Genomic DNA, 20827 nt, shown 5'->3' with positions numbered 1-20827 from the left:
TATATTTAATAATAATACATCGTTGGTCATATTTTGTATTAATAATCGTAACTAATCAAAGTTATAGAATAAATGCAGTGCAGTAAAAGGAAGAATATGTTCCTCTGAGATGATGTGCTGTGCTGCAGTGTAAAGTAGCAGAAGATGGAAATACTCAAGTAAAGTACTAGTACATCAAAATTGTACTTAAGTAGAGTACTGAATAACAGCAGCTCTGCCGTGTGTGTATGTGTGTGCGTGTGTGTGTGTGTGTGTGTGTGTGTGTGTGTGTGCGCGTGTGCATGTGCGTGTGTGTTCAGGTTTGACAGTGAGCTGACTCATGCTCTGGAGGAAGCTGACAATGAGAGAGAGCAAAAGGATAAAACTCTACAGGAAAACGCAACTTTGGGGACTGAAATATACACCTTGCGCCGCAGCCTCCAGGTGTGTTTGTACTCTGTATACTGTGCGTGTACAATGTGTGTACTTAATACTATATTTGTATTTTACTACAAAACTGTGAAGAAGACCTGAGGAACAGTTGAGACCAGATAATGACTCGGCTTCAAATGTCAGTTTGGTTTGATGAGTCGTGATTGTAAGTCCTGCAGTGTATTACTATTAATGACACGTTGATATCATGACAGAAGTATTCAGATCCTTGACTTCAGTGAAAGTACTATACTAGAAGTAAAAGTACTGCATTTAAAACCACACTGAAGTAAAATTATGTACAGTATCATTCATGTAGCAGTAAAATGTTCCTGTCAGTGTCTCTCTATCATATCTGATGTTGGTGGATTAGTATGTTGTAATTTGAACTACTTTATGTGCTGTTGGCTGGTTTAAAGTCAGACTTTCAGTTGAGGTTTAGTAAAGACGAACTGTTTCCTGAGTATTGTCTTCGTTTTCATGTCTGTGCTCCTACGTGTTTCATCTCCCGTGTGGCCGAACCTGCCAAAGTATCCCTGAGCAGGATTAAGCTGTTTGACCTGGACCGGCTCCAGACGCGCCGCTCTAACCAGAGGACAAACTCCGAATCCCTGAGCTGGAGGATGAACGAAGCCCTTTCATATCATATTTGTGTGGGTGTGTGCAGGAGAGCCAGGCGGAGGTGGGCCGTCTGCAGAAGCAGAAGGAGGAGCTGTGCGCTCAGATCCGCGACCTCAGCCTGCCGGTCGATCTCGCCTCCGATTCGCTACCTGACCTCAAGAAGCAGCTTCGCCTCCTGGAGGGTCAGGCCAGCGAGAGAGCGCAGGAAGTCAGCACGCTCACCGCCAAAATACAGCAGCAGCAACAGGTGCGTTGAAGAGATGCAGTCAGATGTGTTCCCCGGCTGCTGTCGACCTCACCTCCTCTCGCTTCTCTCCCCCCTCATAGGTTCACATGCGCTTTGAGATGGAGATGGAGAGGATGAAGCAGATTCACCAGAAGGAGCTGGAGGACAAGGAAGAGGAGTTGGAGGATGTGCACAAGTCCTCTCAGAGACGGGTAGGTCAGCTCACAGTTGCCATGGCAGCGTTCACACCTGAAGGCCGTGCAGAGGTCGATGGTGTCCCGCATCAGCCAATTATCTCAGCATGAGCTTCACATCAGCTGGCAGCCAGAGGTGGAAAACAACGAGTACATTTACTCAACTGGAGTCCACATTAAATAATACTTCAACATTATGCTGCTTTATACTTCTTTTCCACAACATTTCAGAGGGAAATATTATACTTTTTACTTCGCTTCATGTATTTACAGCTGAAGTTAGCAGTTCTAAAATATGATGCACTATTTTAGCATGAAATAATCTAATACGAGCTCTCCACATCCTTTAGTCACATTTCCAGCTCAATTACTGATGGAAAACTGATGGTTTGCAAAAGCTTCATTAAAGAAACTGGAGCTCCAGGAACAAGCTGAGAACTGAAATTACAACAATAATAACTGCTCGTAAAACAGCTTCAAACCAAGAGCGTTACATTAAAAACAGAGGTAAAAGTAAACAGAAAAAAGATAATGATAATAATGATGATAAATGATGAGATGAAAGTGAGTTTTCAGATCAATGATGATTCCCGAGGTTTAAAGAGGAGACAGGGTTCATTCCACAGCTGAGGGCCCCGGCAGCAAAGACCCTGTCCAGTTTTACGACCCATCAGTGGGGCCCTGCCAGAGGTGTTTGGAGGCTGGTTCAATCATCAAGTCTTCAGGAGTTTTTCTAGATTTGCAGATGACAGCTCTCGGTTGGACAAAGCAGGACTTTTAATCACCTGAGCTGTGACGGTCAAAAGGTGCGCCTGGGTTCCAGAACATTATTACAGAAACCACCCAGACTAGACGAGCTCAGCGGGTTTAACCGCCGCAGCCGAGCGTGTGTCCTGCTGCTCTGTTCTAGTTGAGACTCTTAACTTCAAGCCCCCAAGGATGCGAGGTTGAACTCATCGAACTCTGCATTGAGAGAAAATCCTCAGAAATTCAGTGCTGAGCTTCATGGTTGTGTAAGAGTGCAGGATCGAGTCGTGTGTGTACAGACGGACTCTTCAGTGTCCTTCCTCAGCTGAAAGGAGGAAACCATTTCTTTTCACTCAGTGATCCACTTTTTTTTTTTTTCCTGTTTCATAATGTTATACAACCAGGCAACCATTACATCAACACGCAAACACGACTTCTGTGCTTTGGTCCGTGACAAGCACAGAACCGGCTCACATGGACGAGGTTTACCGCTGAAACACGCGGGCTGGGGCACGAAGGTGATGAAACAGCCCCGCCCTGCAGCCTCGGAGCCCACAGGTGGATGCAGAGGTGTGAAGCCATTCACGCGGCTCTGGCAGCAGCTGCAGTGGAAGTGAATACAGAGTGTTCAGGGCTGCAGGAACGTCCTTAAAAATCTCCTGACGGCAAACACGAAAGTACAGGAAACTTTTTAATCAAGCTGCTGCGTTTCTTTATTCTTCCACCACAGTTCAGGTCTCATGGCAGAGCTGAAAAACAAACATCTTCAAATGGGAAAACAATTATTCTCATGAGAAACAAACAGAAGACAGAAACAAAGACTGTCCTCCAGAATGAGCTTCGGAAACTTTTAATGCGTGAGACTGTGGCTTTTCTGGAACATCACATGATCAAGACGACACAGCTCGATGCCACCGGAACGAAAAGACGTCAATCAGTCAGTTCCTGCTAAAATCTTTCATATTGTAACAACCGCTCGCACAGCCAGCGCTAAACAGGCTAGCAGATTAGCTCACTAGCGGTAGAGCTAGCTTGGCGACCATGCTGGTCACATGACCGTGCTGCAGGAGAGTTTCCTGTTGCAGCAGAGTTTGCTGATTTAGGTCTGAAGCAGCAAGCTGATACAATAAATGACCTGCAGGCTGTGAGGCGATGGAAGAAGTACTCAGATACTTTAATGAAGTAAGAGTAGTAATACCACGATGTAAAAATACTCAGCATAAAAATATATTTAAAGCACTCACGATGGCCCATTTCACAAAACACATATTATATTATTGGATTATAATTGTTGTTGTTCATCACTTTAATGTTGCAGCTGCTAAAGGTGGAGCTCATTTTTTTAATTTACATGTATATAAATACATAAAGTATCATTGACTTGTTGTGTATATTTTGAATGATTGTGATTCTGGAAAGAATCAAATAAATTTAGTCAGTAAAATTAACAATATGAAGGAGTGTAAGTTGCAGAAAACAGAAGTACTTCAGTCCAGTGCTGAGTAAGATGTACTCAGTTAGTTTCCTGCTCTACGATGAGCTGAAGTTTCTTCCCTCTGGCAGAAGCTTTAAACCAACAGACTCTGGTTGATTTATTCAGCAGAAGATCGTCGGGAGCCTCTGTGAGTTTGTTCTGTTTATTTTTTTATGCTCCTCCGCAGATGATGATGTTTTTATGCTCATCATTATGCATCCTGCTGCGGGGAAAGTTCCTGTCAGCGGCGGTAAAAGCTCATTCAGGCCGGCCGTTCATCATTTTTGTCTCTTTTCTACGTGGCTGTGTAGCTGAGGCAGTTGGAGATGCAGTTGGAGCAGGAGTACGAGGAGAAACAGATGGTGATTCATGAGAAGCACGACTTGGAGGGGCTCATAGCGACTCTGTGCGACCAGGTATGCACACACACACGCACACACACACACACACTGAACTGCTCATATAAAATCAGTGTCTTCTGTGTCACATGTCCTGGCCATCGTCATGCTGTTTAATGTTTTGTTCCCACAGTTACCGAGTGAGTGGCCGCCATCGCTCTCTCATCGTAGATCATTTTTATTGTTGGTTAACGTTCTCTAGCTAATGAATGTGTCATTGCTACATTAGAGGCACCGCAATTCAAGCATATGCAGCAAGAAGGCGGCAGCTAATTAAGCACTCTGTCTCTGTCACTGTGCGGTTGTAATTGGACTCTGATGAGTTGCCAGGACCTGGTCTGGGGCCAAGCTGGCATACAACTCAGGTCTTTCGAATTAGATGTTGAAGGGTTAATATGAGGCGTCTCGTCTTGCAGGTGGGGCACAGAGACTTCGATGTGGAGAAGAAGCTGAGGAGAGACCTGAAGAGGACTCACGCCCTGCTGGCTGACGCCCAGCTGCTTCTCTCCACCGTGGACAACCAGGGCCAGAACCTGCCCAATGGCAGCAGAGAGCAGATAGAGCGCCTGCACTGCCAGGTACGCTCACCTGTACTATCACCTGACTCCCCACGCTGTCGCCACCTGCTCGCTTTGAGATACATTCGTGTGCTCTGTGTGTCGTCCATTAGCTGGAGGAGAGCGAGGCGAGGCGGCTGGAGGCTGAGAGCACTCAGACCACCCTCTCCCAGGAGCTGGAGAACACTCAGATTGAGCTGGAAAATATCTGCAAACTGAAGAGTATGGTGAGTGTTTGAGTGGCGCGCAGGCAGGCGTCAGATTAAAGGACGAACCGGGACAAATGAGCAGAGACACAAATGCGGATGTGATGTGAGGGGGGCAGATAACTGTCCGTCCTCCCTCACCTGGACTCAGGACACTATCGATCAAACAGTTAAAGTGGAAATCACGCCTTTGGGAGGAGACACGTTTATAACCCAGCCCCCCTGTTTGTCCTTTAACCTCCAGGTGGACGAGCAGTTAGCCCTGCTGCAGCATGAGAAGGTGGACCTGCTGAAGAGGCTCGAGGAGGACCAGGAAGACCTCAATGAGCTGATGAAGAAGCACAAAGCGCTCATTGCTCAGGTACTACTTTTGGCCTCAGTTTGTCTTTCAAGCTCTATTAATCACTTAATCATCCTGAAATTAAATGTGTCTCTTTCTCTGGTTTAGTCCTCCAGCGATATTTGTCAGATCAGAGAGCTTCAAGCTGAACTGGAGGAGGTGAACAAACAGAGACGCTTGCTCCAGGAAGAGGTAACCTTTGTTGGCCAATCAGAGCAGGAGGTTTATGAACCACATGTGCTGGATCATTAAACCTAAGTGTAACTGCAGGCTTCAGATGGAGCAGTTTCATTTTCTCTGGGGTACTGGAGCTTTAATTTGGCTCTTCGCATGTTTTTCTCCTCTCTCTCCACCTACTCGTTGTGCAGCTCCAGCAGTGTGCGTCCCGGGTGCAGTTCCTGGAGTCGTCCACTGTGGGGCGTAGCATCGTCAGTAAACAGGAGGCACGTGTGTGTGACCTGGAAAATAAACTGGAGTTTCAGAAAGGGCAAGTCAAGAGGTTTGAGGTACGGCCATATAATGCACCCCAGCTTCGAACGGGTAATATTTTATTCCCCGCAGGACTTCATCTGAGTTTTGTCCCACCTCTGTGACGTGTAGGTGCTGGTGCTGCGTTTGAGGGACAGCGTGGTTCGTCTGGGAGAGGAGCTGGAGCAGAGCGCCCAGGCCGAAGCTCGGGAGAGAGAGAACGCCCGCTACTACCAGCAGCGCCTGCAGGACGTGAGGCTGGAGATGGAGGAGCTGACTCAGAGGGAGCAGGACAGCGGCCGCAGACGCATGGAGCTGGTAACGCACCTGAACTACTGCTGCACTCCACAACAGTTGGCCGTCCCCCCGTAAACACATTCCTTCATGGCTGTTGTCAGGGGCCACACACACAAATCCACACATGGTCACTGTCCACGTATCCCCTAAACATCAACCTTTCACCAGCCGCTAACACCAGTTCTGACTCCGCTCTGTGAGTGGGTTTTATGGTTTTATGTACTGTAGCTTTAGAGGTAGAAACATTATTTTCACCCCATAAAGAAACACTTTTATTGTCTTAGTAAAACAAAAAGCCAGCAAAGCTGACTAACAGCTCTCAGCTCGAGGTCTATTAATCTACAGAACTAAGAAGCTCTGGTAGATGCTCACATGAAGACCTGAAGACAAGCAAAGCTACTGAGCCAAATCCAGGATCAGCACCTTGGAGAGCGCAGTTATCTTCTGAGGGGTCTGCCAGTGGATAAAAAGGGTGATGACCTCCACCTGTGGGTGTGGGTGCACCCAAAGAAAGTGGCACCCATCAAAGGAATATCTTTATATTAGCAGTAGCAGCTGAAGAAGTAGTAGCAGCAGTAGTAATAGTAGCATTAGTAGTAGTAGTAGTAATAGTAGCAGTTGTAGTAGTAATAGGAGCAGTTGCAATAGCAGCAGTTGTAGCAGCAGTAGCAGTAGTAGTAGTTGTAGTAGTAATAGCAGCAGCAGTATTAGTTGTAGTAGCAGTTGCAGTAGTAGTAGCAGTAGTAGTAATAGTCGCAGATGCAGTAGTAATAGTAGTAGTTGCAGTAGTAGCAGTAGCAGTTGCAGTCGTAATAGTAGCAGTAGCAGTAGTAGTAGTCATAGTGCAGTTGCAGTAGTAGTGGCAGTGGTAGTAGTAATAGTAACAGTTGCAGTAGTAATAGTTAATAGTAAGAGTAATAGTAATAGTTGCAGTAGTAATAGTAGCAATTGCAGTAGTAGTAGCAGTAGTAGTGACAGTAGTAGTAGTAATAGTAGTGGTATTACAATTGATCTCAGGAAACTCACTCATTCACTTTCTTGCTGAGTTTGATGAGTATGAAGCTGTTAGCTTAGCTTAGCACAAAGACTGGAAACAGATAGAAACAGCTAGCGCGGCTCTGTGCAAAGACCTCCAAAGCTTGTCCTGACAGAAGATATCCAACCGGTAACGTCCTGGTTTCCTCTGCGTGTCCCAGCAGCTGCTTCCTTCTTATTATCATGTTTTTTGTTAAACGTTTGTTAATTAAAAACCTTTCTGTTCCATCACAAGACACAAATACAAACTCTTTGTTCAGAATGGTTCCTCGTGTTTCTGTGGTGTTCCTGCCACCTGCAGACGGGTCAGCACCGCTCTACCTGGGCATCACTGAGGCGGCTAAATATAAACCTCAGTAGGTGTTACTCACATCCGAGCTGCGAGGCAGCACTTTAAATGAGGCTGGTACTTAAAAAGCTCTGGCAGGAGACGCTTCCTCCGGGCTGCGATTGAAAGTACACCACGCGTCCAAAACAGTCGCTTCTGCACTGTTCTCATTAACAAAAACAACAGCTGCTGTATTATCTGGAACATTAGAGAACATCTCTTTCATTACCGCACAAGTTTGATCATTGCAGCACTGACAGCAGGAGGGAGGGTCTCTGCGCACACACACACACACACACACAGACACACACACACTCAGTGATAATTACATCTTTATGTGAGTGATGGGTTTTCAAAGCTTATTTTAACAATCAGATTTCAACACATGGGATATTTTGCAGGATTTGGTTACGAAGCTGGTTTAGCTGGTTGACCTTGACCGGATGAGCTGATACACACCTATAAATTCATCACTTTCCTGTAATCAGTCTGATGTGATTTTTGTGCATATAGTCATACTTTGAGTATTACGTTTAGTTATGCATAAGTGTCAGCTTAGGTATTGTTTGCTGAAGAGATCATCTATCAGAAACAATCAATATGGTACAAATATAATAATAAAGCGTTAAATACAGTTCATTTTATGTAAATTTTATAATGTCTGCATCATGTTCTTGATTTTTAAATGATTATTTTCCAAATCGTGGATCTTATTTTCCCACTTTTGAGCTTCTGTTGTGAGTAATGACTCTGTAGCTAGGCAGGTTTCAGGAGCACATTGTAAGAATGTTGCCTAGCTACAAATAAAAACACGAATGTGATAAAGACATAATCAATACAAATACATGGTTTTGATTATCGTGCTCGCTGCTACAGACGCAGTCCTGTTCTTGTTCTCAGCAGATTTCTTCGCGACCTCTGTGCTGAGGAGAAGCTTCAATAATTATTCAGTTATTAGCACAAAGAAAGCAACACACACACACACAAGGATGCCCTTTAACAACCTACCAACCAACTATGCAGACACACACACACATACAGACGCAGTCCTCATGAATAGATATATTCATAAACACAACAGCACACACACACATACGCACATGCTCCTACACTCCTCCTCCTCCTCCTCCTCCGTTCTTAACGTCATCTCTCCCTCATCCTGCTTTCTCTCTCTGACTGTGATTAATCCTCATTGTCTCTTCAAGGTTATGGGCACACACACACACACACACACACACACACACATTCATACATGGTTATGTGTCTCTATGACAACCACTGCACCCACACCCGTCTCCTCAAAGCCAACAAAGCCAATAACTTTGAAAGCCCAGAAGCTTGTATGTGTGTGTGTGTGTGTGTGTGTGTGTCTGTGTCTGTGTCTGTGTGTGTATGAGAGAGAAAATGTATTACTTACATTGTGGGGACTCGTCTTCCTCATAGGGACAAAATGCGAGTCCCCATAACATGAAATGTTGAATTTTAGGGTGAAGACTTGGATATGGGTTATAGTTAATTAAGCAGAGTTTATCATCAGTGTAAGTCCCCAGGAAATTAATGTAAATGTATGTCCCCAGAAGTGATGAAAACATGAGTGTGTGTGTGCACGTGTGTGTGCACGTGTGTGTGCATGTGCACAGGTATGTGTGACAGGATGCTAGAGAGACAGAAAAAAACAGACTAATTGAATTAATAAATCACTGGATTCTCTCAGTGTCTGCGTGTGTGTGTGTGTGTGCGTGTGTGTGTGTGTGTGTGTGTGTGTAGTCATTTTCTTTGTAAATAAGCCGGTCCAAACATGAGCAGCGGAGGCTTGTAGGTCGTTGGACTGTGTGTGAGAGAGGACATGCCAGTGGACATTCAGTGTTTGACTGATGAGGTAATATGCGGCAGAATGAAGGTAATTGCTGTGGCGGATTGGGTCTTCGGGGTCTTAACGGGTTGTCGGGATAGGAGCACACAGCCGGCCTGTTGAAGGCGAGCGAGGTTTCACCTTGGCGCCAACAAACCTTTAATCTCGCGTGTTTCCAGGAAATGCAGGTGGAGGAGCTCAGCGCCGTCAGACAGGCGTTGCAGGCCGACCTGGAGACGTCCATCCGCCGCATCGTGGATCTGCAGGCCGCCCTGGAGGAAGTGGAGTCGAGCGACGAGAGCGACACAGAGAGGTAAGCGACTTCACTGAGGGAACCTCACCTGTCCTAAATGATCCTGTCTGCGTCTGTAAACTCAACCTTCACCACTCTGCCCTTCACTCAGTGTTCAAACTGCTGTGGAGTCCCTGACTCGAAAGAAAGACCTGTAAGAACCTCGAATGTGTGTGTGTGTGAGAGAGAGAGAGAGTGTGTGTGTGTGTGTGTGTGTGACCTGAACATTGCATCAGGCCTTGAAGTGGCATCATTGAACATCTTAATGTTTAACGCTGAATTAAACTTGAGTCTGTTAAAGGACGGTTCTTAGTTTTGGTCGTCATTTCTTTCACTGGTGACTCTGAGAGATCCAAGACAAACAGGTGAACAGGTGAGTCAGCTGTAAGACAATCAGACAGGTGGAGAACAGCTCAAGCTCTCCTTCCTTCCTTCCTTCTCCACCTTTTGTATTTAATAAATCAGATATTAGTTAACTGTTAAAGAGAGAAAACCCTTCTCATGCAGTTGAAAGTGTGGGGTGGAGGTGTGGGAAGGTGGATGTTTGAACTATTTCAAATGTTTTTATTTGAAGGACTTTTAGCTATTTCAACCATTTAGCCGTTACTTTGAGATATCACATGGAGTTTAGGTGTCATACCTGTCTCTTTATGGGAATATACACATTTTTTAATTAAATCATGATTTCAGTTTTATGACATCAGTTGAAATCCTCCTGCAGACCCACCTGGTGTGCAGGTACCCCGGCTGGAAATGCTCACTGAACAGGAGAAGTGTGTGTGTGTGTGCTCGGCGGAGTCATCACTCTCTGTTAGAAATTCAAGGTGACTTTCAGCGCTGAGGGGGGAAAAAAAATAAAAATTGAACTTTTCTGTTGGAATTCACAAATTCTAATTCGGGGAGTTTTGAACAGACGGCGCGTCGTGCTCAGCATGAGTAAAATGTACTGTGACCCTGATTATCGTGAGCTGTGGTGCCTTCAGTAAGCCGCACCGCTGCCGTTCTCTTTGCTGATGCAGTAGAAGAGAATAAATACACATCACATCGCTGAGTTCACAGAGCTTAATAATTAACCCGATGAGTTCAGTTTTACTGTTACTGAAGGAACGTTTCAGGAATGACGGCCAAAATGAGACCCAAAAAATTTGAATTATCCTTTAAGGTGACTCAAGTGGAAATGTGCACGGCTACTAACAGCCCATGAGCCACTGCTGCACCACATTTTACTGCATAATAACTTCACATATACATCATAATCTGTGACATATTACATACTTGTCCCTAAGCTCATGAATGCACCCATAAAGACCAGTTTTCAGAACTGGAGTGACTGAACTGCATTAGCCTCCTGCGCAACTGTGAGAAACATTAATACATAATGATAACAACATGCTGTTCAGTGGTGGATTATGCGGGTTGCACAAGTATTAAGTGTCTTAATGCTGATAAAATAATCACACTGACTTTCAATGGCTGCCTGGAAGGTTGGAAAATGGCATGAAATCCTCTTTGGTAGCCACAATGAGGATATTCTGCAGACAGCAAGCTAACCTGAGACTTGTAAACACGCTATGGTGTCGCTAAACACACACAGCATAGATAAACAAAAAGCCCAGTGTCATGATATATCGTATAATATGTACATATATATAGTCTCCTTTTTATTTTGTATTTTGTTTTTTCTTCGAATGTTTCTCTACCTCTGCTGCTATTTTTCTTCCCGCTGCTATCACATGCTGCTGTAATGCCCAAATTTCCCCAGCTGGGGATAAATAAAGTTTTATCTTATCTTATCTTATCTTATATTACATGCAAACATGACAGTGATTCCTCAGAAATGGCTGCACAGCTCCTGTGTTGTACATATACACATGCACGTTGCGTTCACAGCTGTGTGAGCTCAGTGTGAATCCAGAGCTTCTTTGAGATATTCTGCATATTTCCACCTGTTGTAAACTCTATAATTCTGGCTTTTAACCTGCATTTTTGGTGATTGAAAGATGATTCAAACTCTTGCGAATCATTAAATCAGGTGCCGGCCTGATTGTAATTGTACCCTGGTTTGCAGTGGAATCATCAGCTGTTTGTGGAGCTGCAGTCATGATGTGCCTGCATGCTCGTTGCAGCTAATTGTGCCTGTTTGCCAGCTAAAGAATGGAAGTGATGTCTCCATTCTGTCTGAGACGTGGCGTTAAAGTGTGACTCTGTCCCGCAGTGACTCGGTGTCCAGTGTTGGCTCTGTCGGCACAGAGGATGTTGGAGAGGGGATTCGTCATTGGTTAGGGGTGCCTCGAGGGGGGTCCCGTGGTGGTGGCTCGCCCTATGGCGGCAGTACCATCAGCAGCCACGGGGGGCGCCAGTCTGTCGCTGACACCATGAGCACCTACAGCTTCCGGTAAGCCTGATAACTAACGTTGATGCACAGAGAGTGGCGACGTTCAGGTGATGAATCCAGTAGTCGATTAAAAGAACATTAGTTGTCAAACATTGTGATAATTTGTTAATCGTTTTAGTTGTTTATTAAGCAAAAATGTCGAACGATCTCTGCTCTAGCTTCTCAAACATGGCGTTTAGGACTTAGCAAACTGAAATCAGCCATTTTTTTTCTCAAAGTTTATAACACTTCGTAGACTGAACGATTAATAGATTTATCCAGACAATAACCAGCAGATTGATCAATAATGACAGCATTGGAAGTTGCAGTATGTTAGCCAGGCATTTAGCCAGTATGATGGACGAACTGTCTCTTTGTCCCTCCACAGTTCTTGTGTGGATCCTGAGGACGAGAGCTCCGAGGCTGGAGGTTCCAGAGGTCTCGGTCGAGCCCCGTCCTCCTCAGCCCTCTCTGAGCTGCTGGACGGACTTCGTAAACGCAGAGCTGGGGGCGATGCAGGAGACGGAGCCGGCAGCGCCGTCTCCCTTCCCATTTATCAGCCCACCGCAGCCTCCACTCTCAGACGAAGAGCCTCCGCCCTCTCTCTCGGCCCCGAGGACCTCCAGGAGCCTCGGCCCGGCCCCAGCATCCTCAAACCGTCCTCTCCGCTCCTGCCTCGCGCCGCCAGTGCTCGTTCCATCGGTGATGCTCAGACATCTGCAGCCACCAAACTCTCCCGCTTCAGCTCCAGTGATTCCCTCTCTGCGCTTCCCTCACTGCCACGCCTCTCCTCATTGGCGTCCTCCCTCGCAGCTCGCCATCGCCCTCCCTCCCTGTCCATCCCAGAGGAGGACCCAGAGCAACCCCTGCGCTCCATGACGACTCCCATCCAGCGCTCCCCTCAGGCTCCACGGAGGTGCATGCTGGATAATCTTGTAACAGAGGACGGAGGTGAAGCCTCTTTGGGTTCAGAACCCATGGTCTTTCAAAACCGCCGCCTGACTGGAGACAACGGCTGCGATGACGCAGCCTCCGACATCCTGCCCGCCATCCGGAGAGCTCAGTCCACCAGCAGCCTGGCCGGCTCGGTCAGAGGAGGCAGGAGGGCGCTGAGCGTCCACTTCGGAGAGCTTCCTCCTTCAACCCGCAGCAGGAAAAGCTCTGAAACGGAGTCCTCCAGCTCAGGTGGATCGGGATCAAGCTCCCAGAGCGGGGGGCCGAGACGCAGGTTTGAGAGGCCGCAGGGAGAGAGACTGGAGGCGGAGGGCAGTGAGGGGGGAGATGTGGCCTCAGTCATGAAGAGGTACCTGAAGAAGGAGATTGACTGAACCAGACGAGGTGAGTTCTCAGACACGCTGGGTCTTTATTTTAACCACTGATGAGATCAGGAAATGTTCACGTGGCCTCAAGCCAGTTATTCTCACACCAGGTTGTTTCTAGATCAGAGCCTCGTTCCCCAAACGCTTCTAAGCATCGTTGTTTATAGAGTCCATCTCGCAAACCCCGCGCTGTTATAAAGTCTTCAACTTCCTCCCAGTGACATGAATTAAAGGCAGATGAGGCTTTGTTCTTATACTGAAGAATCTTAAGTGTAAACATTTATTTATGCACGTTCTGCCACGTTAGCTGTGTTTATAGATGTATATATATAAATATAAAAGTAGGTCTTTCACGTTCTCCAGAGGATGTAACTTTCCTGATCTCACAACTTTTCCTCTGGCGCCACCATGAGGTTGATATTTGTATTTGTTTTTCATTTTCAAGATTCAAGATTGCCTTTATTGTCATTCAGCATGGACATCCCCCGTGTTAGAAACAAGACAATAAGAAGGATAAGAAAGTAAAATAAAGATAATAGAATAAAATAAACTAACATGCATATTAGTGCATGTTTATGTTTATTTAATATGTGTAAATGCAATAAAAATATACCAGAAATAAAAATATGCCAAGACAATAAAAACACTAAAGCAATAAAATATACCAAGACAATGCATATACTGAGTGCAGCTGACAGGTAAGCGTGTGTGTACTTAACACGTCAAAGATATTGACTGAATATTGATGGATGGATTTGTGTTCAGCTCAGGATGAATTGTGATAAATGATGATCCCATAACTTTTCATCTACACATCATCGGCATCAATAAAACTTCAGTTTGTTCAACACTTTGGTTTGTGAGCAAATAACCTGCAAAGATTATGACATTCCCACCAGCCTCAGCTGGACTCTGTTGTTTCGTGCTAATTAGCATGTTAGCTCTTAAAAGCTGCTTTGGGAAACGTGTAACAGTCGTAGAAATGCTCTGTGATTTCACGCTGAAACCACTTAGACAGACTTCACGGAGCCTTCATCAGGGTTGTAAAGCAGCGACGTCACTCCAGAATGACAGCTCGTCCTCCCTGCAGAGAGCAGGTGTAGCATGATTCATAAATATCTCCGTGTGGTATTTCAATCCGATTCCTGGGAGTGATTGTGAGGTGTTTGATAAATACCGGACCTGAACCTGCGGCCGGTGTGTTCTGACCGTCAGCCTCTCTGTGTGTCCACATCCAGCTGTGAGCTTCACAGGCGGACTGAGGTCTGCAGGAGCTGCAGCCAAGGCCGAGCGAAATACTTCAGAAGTCAGCGAGGATGTTCTTTTGACTCTGCGAAAGCCAAGCACTCAATCAACTGTATTTTCAGATCGCCGCTGTTTGTATATGAATAAAAAAATGAGATGAACTTTGTCGCTTTGTGGATTCATTCTGTTATTCCTCAAATTATCTCACTTTAATCACCTGACAACATATTTGCATATTTATTGTCCATATTTACTCTTCCAGAATGTCCTCAAACACTGCAGCACCCAAACATACACAGTGGTGGAAACCAAGTACATGTACTCAAATTTTAGGTACTTTTCTTGTGTTTTATACTTCTACACTGCAGGGACACCACTATGTTTATCTACCAGCTGTAGTTACTTTATGAATTAAGACAAACATGATGCTTTGTGATTACAGCTGGAGTGATTATTTGATTCATTCATTAACTGATTTGTTTTATTTTGATAATTGGTACATTTTGTTGATAATATTTCACTACTTTCACTTGAGTAAACTTCTGAATGCAAGTATTTTACTTGTAATGCAGTATTTTTCTACAGGGTTGTTCTGGTGCTTTTATTTAAGTCAAATATCTGAGTACTACACAGCCAGAGTACTCAAAAGTACTGCATCAAAGTGCATCACAGCTGTGGTAATAAGTGAGAACATTTACTCCACTGTTGTACTTTATTCTTCAACTCCACAACATTTTAGATAGAGGTAATGTACTTTTTACTCCATTACATTTACTTACTTGACAGCTATAATAAGTTGCAGGTTAAGATTGTACTTTAAAAATAAATAAAGTGCTTTGTTGAAGACTGACCAGGGCTTCCATTCCTGCATAGTAAGTACTTATGATATTTTACTGTACTTTTACTGTACTTCTACTTCAGTAGAATTTTGATGTGGTAGTATTCATCAGTAGTATTAATATTCTTAGTAATTCCTCAGCCGCTGGTATTTTAGGATGCTTTTTCTATATTTTTAGAGAGAGTCAATGGAACGTCACTCTTTGCAGTATATTCATACAGTTGTTCACACCTGCAGGTTGTCCCGTGTGCGGCTGATTTGAGGGTGAAATACTTCAGTCAAAGACACGTAGAGTTCGTCTATTTCTACACCCTCATTTTACGTCCAGTTCAGAATGGGGTCAAAAGGCTGCTCGGCTTACAGACAGTGAAAAGCTTCCAACATTATCGAATCAACAATTAAAATGCTCTGAAACACTGGAAGCATAAAGCGAGAAGCCGGCCTCGGGTGCAGGGTCAGGTGTACATGACGAGACGGTGAGAAAGCTCTTGGTGTCTGGAGGTTAAGGCCGAACTGTCAGCGCTTCTCTGGATGTGTTTTCTACGTTCTTTATCCACATCTGTTGCTCCGCATGAGCCGAGCCAGAGTTCAAACAGAGGTAACATTTACTGCAAGTAAGTCCAGATAAAACCATCTGCAGCGGAGAAGGAAAACTGGAACAGCCAGAGCTGAGTAATACTGAAGTATTTCTGCTTTCTGCTGGACTCTAAGGTTCCTGCTGCCTCGGCCGTATTTAGACTCGCTCGTAAATATAAATCGACACATGCAGAAATCAGTACAGTTCTGTGGTAGCATCTGTCAAAACTTTTTCTAAAATGATTTTATCCTTACCATCAGATGTATTGAATGGATATTGCGTGCATGTTAATAAAGGAACTGTTGGTTTGGCCTTTTCATGCAATTTTTTGGACTGTGAGAATTAATAAATAGCACCAGGCCGGTCCTTTAACTGGAGGTGAGTCCTGTTCAGTGTCCCTTTCATTGCCTTCTCATTAATGTTGTAGCCCAGAACTTGATGTCTGCTCCTCCATCATGTCGATCACTCACAGTACTGCAGGAAATCGGCTGCTATATTACCTGTTTTTAAATTCCCTTCACATTAAACCTTTGCTTAATGAGATCTTAAGGTGACATTACTGATAAGAGCCATGGCAACCAGGGTAATTAGTTTATAAGAATATCTCCGGCTACTGATGATAGGCTGATGGATTATAGGCTTAATATTATGGATTTACATTATCTGAAAATCTGACGGAGATTCACACTAAGTGTTGAACTCTGTGAAATGTTCATGCAGCACCCACAGAGCAGCTTAAGATCCATGTGTCTGTGATTGTTTCATCAATGTTAGCTTTATCACAGCACAATAAAACAAGCCCAGTCGCTGCCGGCAGGACCTGGAAGTTTGCAATTGATTCACTCATTCAGAAATCAATGAGGTTTTCACAGAGAGAGAAGTTAGAGCTGTGTTCATTTCCTCTCGTTCTTCCGACAGAAGTCGAAGGAAACAAACTGTGGTGAAGGAGAACTGAACGAACACAACATCCTGTAGCAGTGGTTCAAAAGCCTTATCTGCGAATTCCCACAAGTCTGCAGCTTTTCCATCCACTGCAGCAGCTGTTTCACCGGCTTGTTCCTCCTCGATGGCTGAAGCTAAGAGTCGCCTGTGAGGTGCATGTTGAAGTCAGGGTATCATAAGCTGACAGCTGACCCTTTGCTAAGTCTGCTAGCCTTGCCTCGCCAGTCCAGCTTTCCACTCCAGCAAAGCACATACGCAGTTTATAATGACAATTATGGAAATTCGTTGCACTTTTTTAAGGTAGTGGGTCTTCAATTTAGGACGGAAGTAGACAAAAGCAGCCTGTCATTTCAAGCCAGCGACCATTCATTTTTCCAGCTGTTAGCTAATTAAGCTAACATTAACATCATCTTCATAAACTGTTTTGAAAACTTCACCTACAGCTGATTTTAAAACAAGAATCCTGTAAAAAGTTCTTATATGTTCACTTGATGGCTACCTGATGCTACAAGACTGATGCTAAAGCTAACGTGCCTGAGAGAAACAATCAGCATCCTCATTAGCTGGTGTCCCATGTCACTTCTGAAACTTGTTTGGCTGCTTAGCTTACTTTGGCCCACTTGTTCGTACCTTGACACAAAGTTTTTAATCTTAAAGTCATGAGGAAAGACTTTTAGGGTGAGGACTAACTAGCGTGTTCTGAACACGTTCACATTATCTCAGTTTACGTTGACCAGCTGGGGTGTAAACTTACCCAAATCCAGCAGGATGAAGTTGCTACTGTTAGCTTAAACTCTGATAGCATCAAGGGCCGACCTCGACAGAGAGGGAAATGCTACACGATGAATGTACGAGTCTAAACTTTTCAACTTGTAACCCCACAAACTAACGTAGCTATATGTTCCTACACCTTGGAGGTAAAGCTGGGCTACCACTTTGGCCAGTACGCTAGTAATTTGGATTTGCTAATGTTAGCAGATATGCTAATGTTAGCGTGTTTTTGTTTTGTAAAGGATTAAAAGGACATTAAACTTTTGATCCCTCTTACTGTTACTCCATGAACAGAGTTCAACAGAACCCAGGTGACATTAGTGGGTGGGATTAAAGGGATGGTTTAGTGAATTACTAATCTGTCTCTCACATATTAAAACTGTTTATTTGTTGTTGTCGCAGATCTACCTCCTGGTGCCCTGTATGAAACCTTATTTTAGCCTCAGATAATCTCCTTCCAAACAGCTGTTATATCAAATATTTTCCCTCCGCATGCCAGGGAGAAATGTTGGATTATCCCACTTTAACTTGTGCACTGAACTCTACGAGCTGTTTAAGTGTGTCGGAACAAACTTGTGGCCCACTTCAGCACCTCAGCGTGATCAAGTGTGTCATACATTAGTGTTCGCTGATTGGCTTGATGCTTGAGTCTTGACCTAATTATCGTAAGTGGCACCGTTGAATTGCAGATCTCTGGAGGATCTCATTTGAATATGTGACTTTTACAAGACGTCTGCGCGGGGGATTTATGTATTGATCCGAAGCAAACATGAGTCTTTGATTCGAGCTCAGGCAAACTTAGTCAGGATCATTTCTCAGTGTTACCACACAAGATTAAAATGACCCTTTGGACTGTTGAAGAACCCACACTGTACATGTTCTGCACCTTTACTTTGTTTTTGGCCAGTTTCTCAGTTACTAATATTTCAGCTCATCTGAAACAACCAACATAATTACACTCTGTAGCTTCTTTTCACCTTTTAAAAACTTCTTCGTGTATGACTTGTCACACTGGCCCTTAGTTAAAGGTTATTTTCCTGATCTGTCAACCTAATTTCTTGGGCGCAATTGAAGCAAAATGAGCCAGAGGGACATTATTATAGTTAAAGTACATTTTCTTTTACGTTTCCAGTTCTGACATTATGAACCCATTATGTCTTTATCTGGCCTATTAAATGAATGCGCCATCAGTTTAGGACTGCACTTCCAAAAAGATGAGTTACTTCAAGCAGATTTTTAAAAGAAAATCGAAGCATATGCTGAATCTTAGTCCCTAACACAGGATACTACATTGCCCATAATGCAACCGCATTGTTTTATTTGACCTCCTACCTGCTAAATGTGTTATCCAGGGTAACATGTGGTCACATTTTTTGTTTCATTTAGTGTAGTTTGTACAGCTTATTTTGTATAAGAGTTCCTTTAATTTTGTCTAAATCCATGTAGGTGCTAAAGTGCTATCTTAGCTTCTTATACATACTGTAGGAGTGTATTACAGTTTACTGTTGCCATCCTCAGCTATAAAGGAACAGTTGGATATTTTGGGAAATGCACTTTCATGGTCTCATGTCTGTACATTAAATATAAAGCAATGTCCATCTTAGCTTAGCACAATGACTGGAATCAAGGGGAAACAGCTAGGCGGCACCACTAGAGCTCACAGATGATCTTGTTCATTTACTCCTCAAAGCTCTTTTTAGGAAAATGCAGGAAAATATGTCGGACTGTTTCTTGGCCAGTGACTTCCTGTAGTCTCCTCTGGTTGCCTGGCAACAGCTCACAGTGACAGAGTTACTGTACAGATTAAACAAATGAAATAGAAGATGTTAATTAGCCTCTAAATTAGTCTTTAGAGGTGCTGGTAGGCGGATTTTGAGACTGACTTGTTACTAAACCACAAAGAATCACCTTTCTCATCAAGGCTGTCGTCACTTAATCATTTCAGGATGCTTTCTTGTGCGCAACAAGTCGGTGTTTTTAAAATGCCATCTGAGAGTCAGTGTTGCTAGGAGATGCATTACAGACTACTACTTTTTGACCTGACCCTGATAACCATAGGTAAGGGTGGTCTAGATCATAGATCCAGATCTGTTGCTCTGTGTTTACGCTCCTGTTTACTGCTGACGATGACCTCGGGATCCATTTTTTACCCTCACGCCCTCACTTTCCTGATCCAAAAAAAAAACAAACAGTTTTTTTTTTCCCAGATTAAGCTTGAGTTTACAGATTAAGACTGATTGGCCAAGTGTGTGAACAAACCTGAAAAAAGAAAGATAAAAATCCACATTTAACTATAATGTACATACAATTATATATTAAAAGCAACAATGACCAGCAACGTACAGCGTTTACTAGTCAAGTGCTATGTAAATCATAGACAAACAGGAACGGTGCAAAGGAATACACACAGAATGGGTGATGTTGTAGTAACTGTATATACATGAAGTAGGGGATTGTGTACAGTATATGTGTACATGTTGATGCACAGGATTTGCTGGCATACTGGTTGTGCATTGTCTTCATTCAGAGCAGATGAACTGTAGGTGAGTGAAATCTGTATTCGTCTCATGATCGCTGTGTGGATATGAAGCCTGAGCGCACAGTCAGCGCTCATTAGGAGCTGGAGAACAGCTGCACATTAGGTATGCCACATCAGTAGGAGACCTTCCTCTGTGATTACATCTCTGCCGCCACACACTCTCACTGCTACAACCAGACTGAGCAGAAATGATGTATATTTGAGCCTGATTGTGCTCACTTGTAATTGCTGTATGATTTACAGTAATAGTCCTGCGTCACAGAGCTGGTGTTTCACTCACTCTCTGATGCCTCGCGCTGTCGGCGGATAACGACTTCAGATAAATCCTGGTTATGTTCCCTGAGTCCTGTTAATAAAAATGATGAGCAAAGGCAAATAAAATTAAAACCAAGCAATTAATAATTGATTGTCTGCTATATGCGAGCCAATGCAGTCAGTAGATCAGGGAGCTTCTGTTTGTCTGAGGCAAACAAATATTGGTTATAGCTCCTCTATTGTGTGTTATCTGAGTGCTGCAGGCCGGCCGAGTCGAATGTGGCTTGTTAGGGAATCTTTAACAATAGAGCAGCTATAGAGGACCTCCACTTTAGCAAATCTTCACCACCTCAGGGCGTCTTCCACACACACACACACACACACTGCAACAGCCGCAGTGAGTGTGTGCAGGAAGGCGGCTTTTGTATATGAGCAAAATCAATGCATTGTGTTTTTGTGCTGGAGGTAATACAGGAGGGTTTGCTGGTTAATTTTACGTCTGCCTCTAAAGTCCCAGACAG

At 44.1% G+C, this 20827-nt stretch overlaps 1 protein-coding gene across 2 annotated transcripts in view; it reads left to right on the top strand.

The window, feature by feature from the left end:
- The window catches only part of LOC121622777 (unconventional myosin-XVIIIb-like), a 37725-nt gene extending 23213 nt beyond the window's left edge, over nt 1–14512 (top strand). The window contains exons 29-43 of one of the 2 annotated variants that reach the window (XM_041959761.1): nt 300–423; nt 1079–1279; nt 1360–1470; nt 3985–4089; nt 4488–4649; nt 4742–4855; nt 5079–5195; nt 5283–5366; nt 5543–5680; nt 5775–5960; nt 9334–9467; nt 9559–9600; nt 11662–11841; nt 12209–13158; nt 14378–14512. In XM_041959761.1, coding sequence (XP_041815695.1) covers nt 300–423; nt 1079–1279; nt 1360–1470; nt 3985–4089; nt 4488–4649; nt 4742–4855; nt 5079–5195; nt 5283–5366; nt 5543–5680; nt 5775–5960; nt 9334–9467; nt 9559–9600; nt 11662–11841; nt 12209–13148 — 2638 coding nt within the window. In that variant the 3' untranslated portion in view covers nt 13149–13158; nt 14378–14512. The remainder of the gene's footprint in view (nt 1–299; nt 424–1078; nt 1280–1359; nt 1471–3984; nt 4090–4487; nt 4650–4741; nt 4856–5078; nt 5196–5282; nt 5367–5542; nt 5681–5774; nt 5961–9333; nt 9468–9558; nt 9601–11661; nt 11842–12208; nt 13159–14377) is intronic. The other variant, XM_041959762.1, reaches the window with a different exon arrangement.
- The last annotated feature ends 6315 nt before the right edge of the window (nt 14513–20827 follow it).

This window comes from Chelmon rostratus, chromosome 19 (assembly GCF_017976325.1).
Source record: "Chelmon rostratus isolate fCheRos1 chromosome 19, fCheRos1.pri, whole genome shotgun sequence".
NCBI lineage: Eukaryota > Metazoa > Chordata > Actinopteri > Chaetodontiformes > Chaetodontidae > Chelmon > Chelmon rostratus.
Note: the sequence above shows the minus strand (reverse complement) of the source record. Positions and strands in the feature narration are given on the sequence as shown.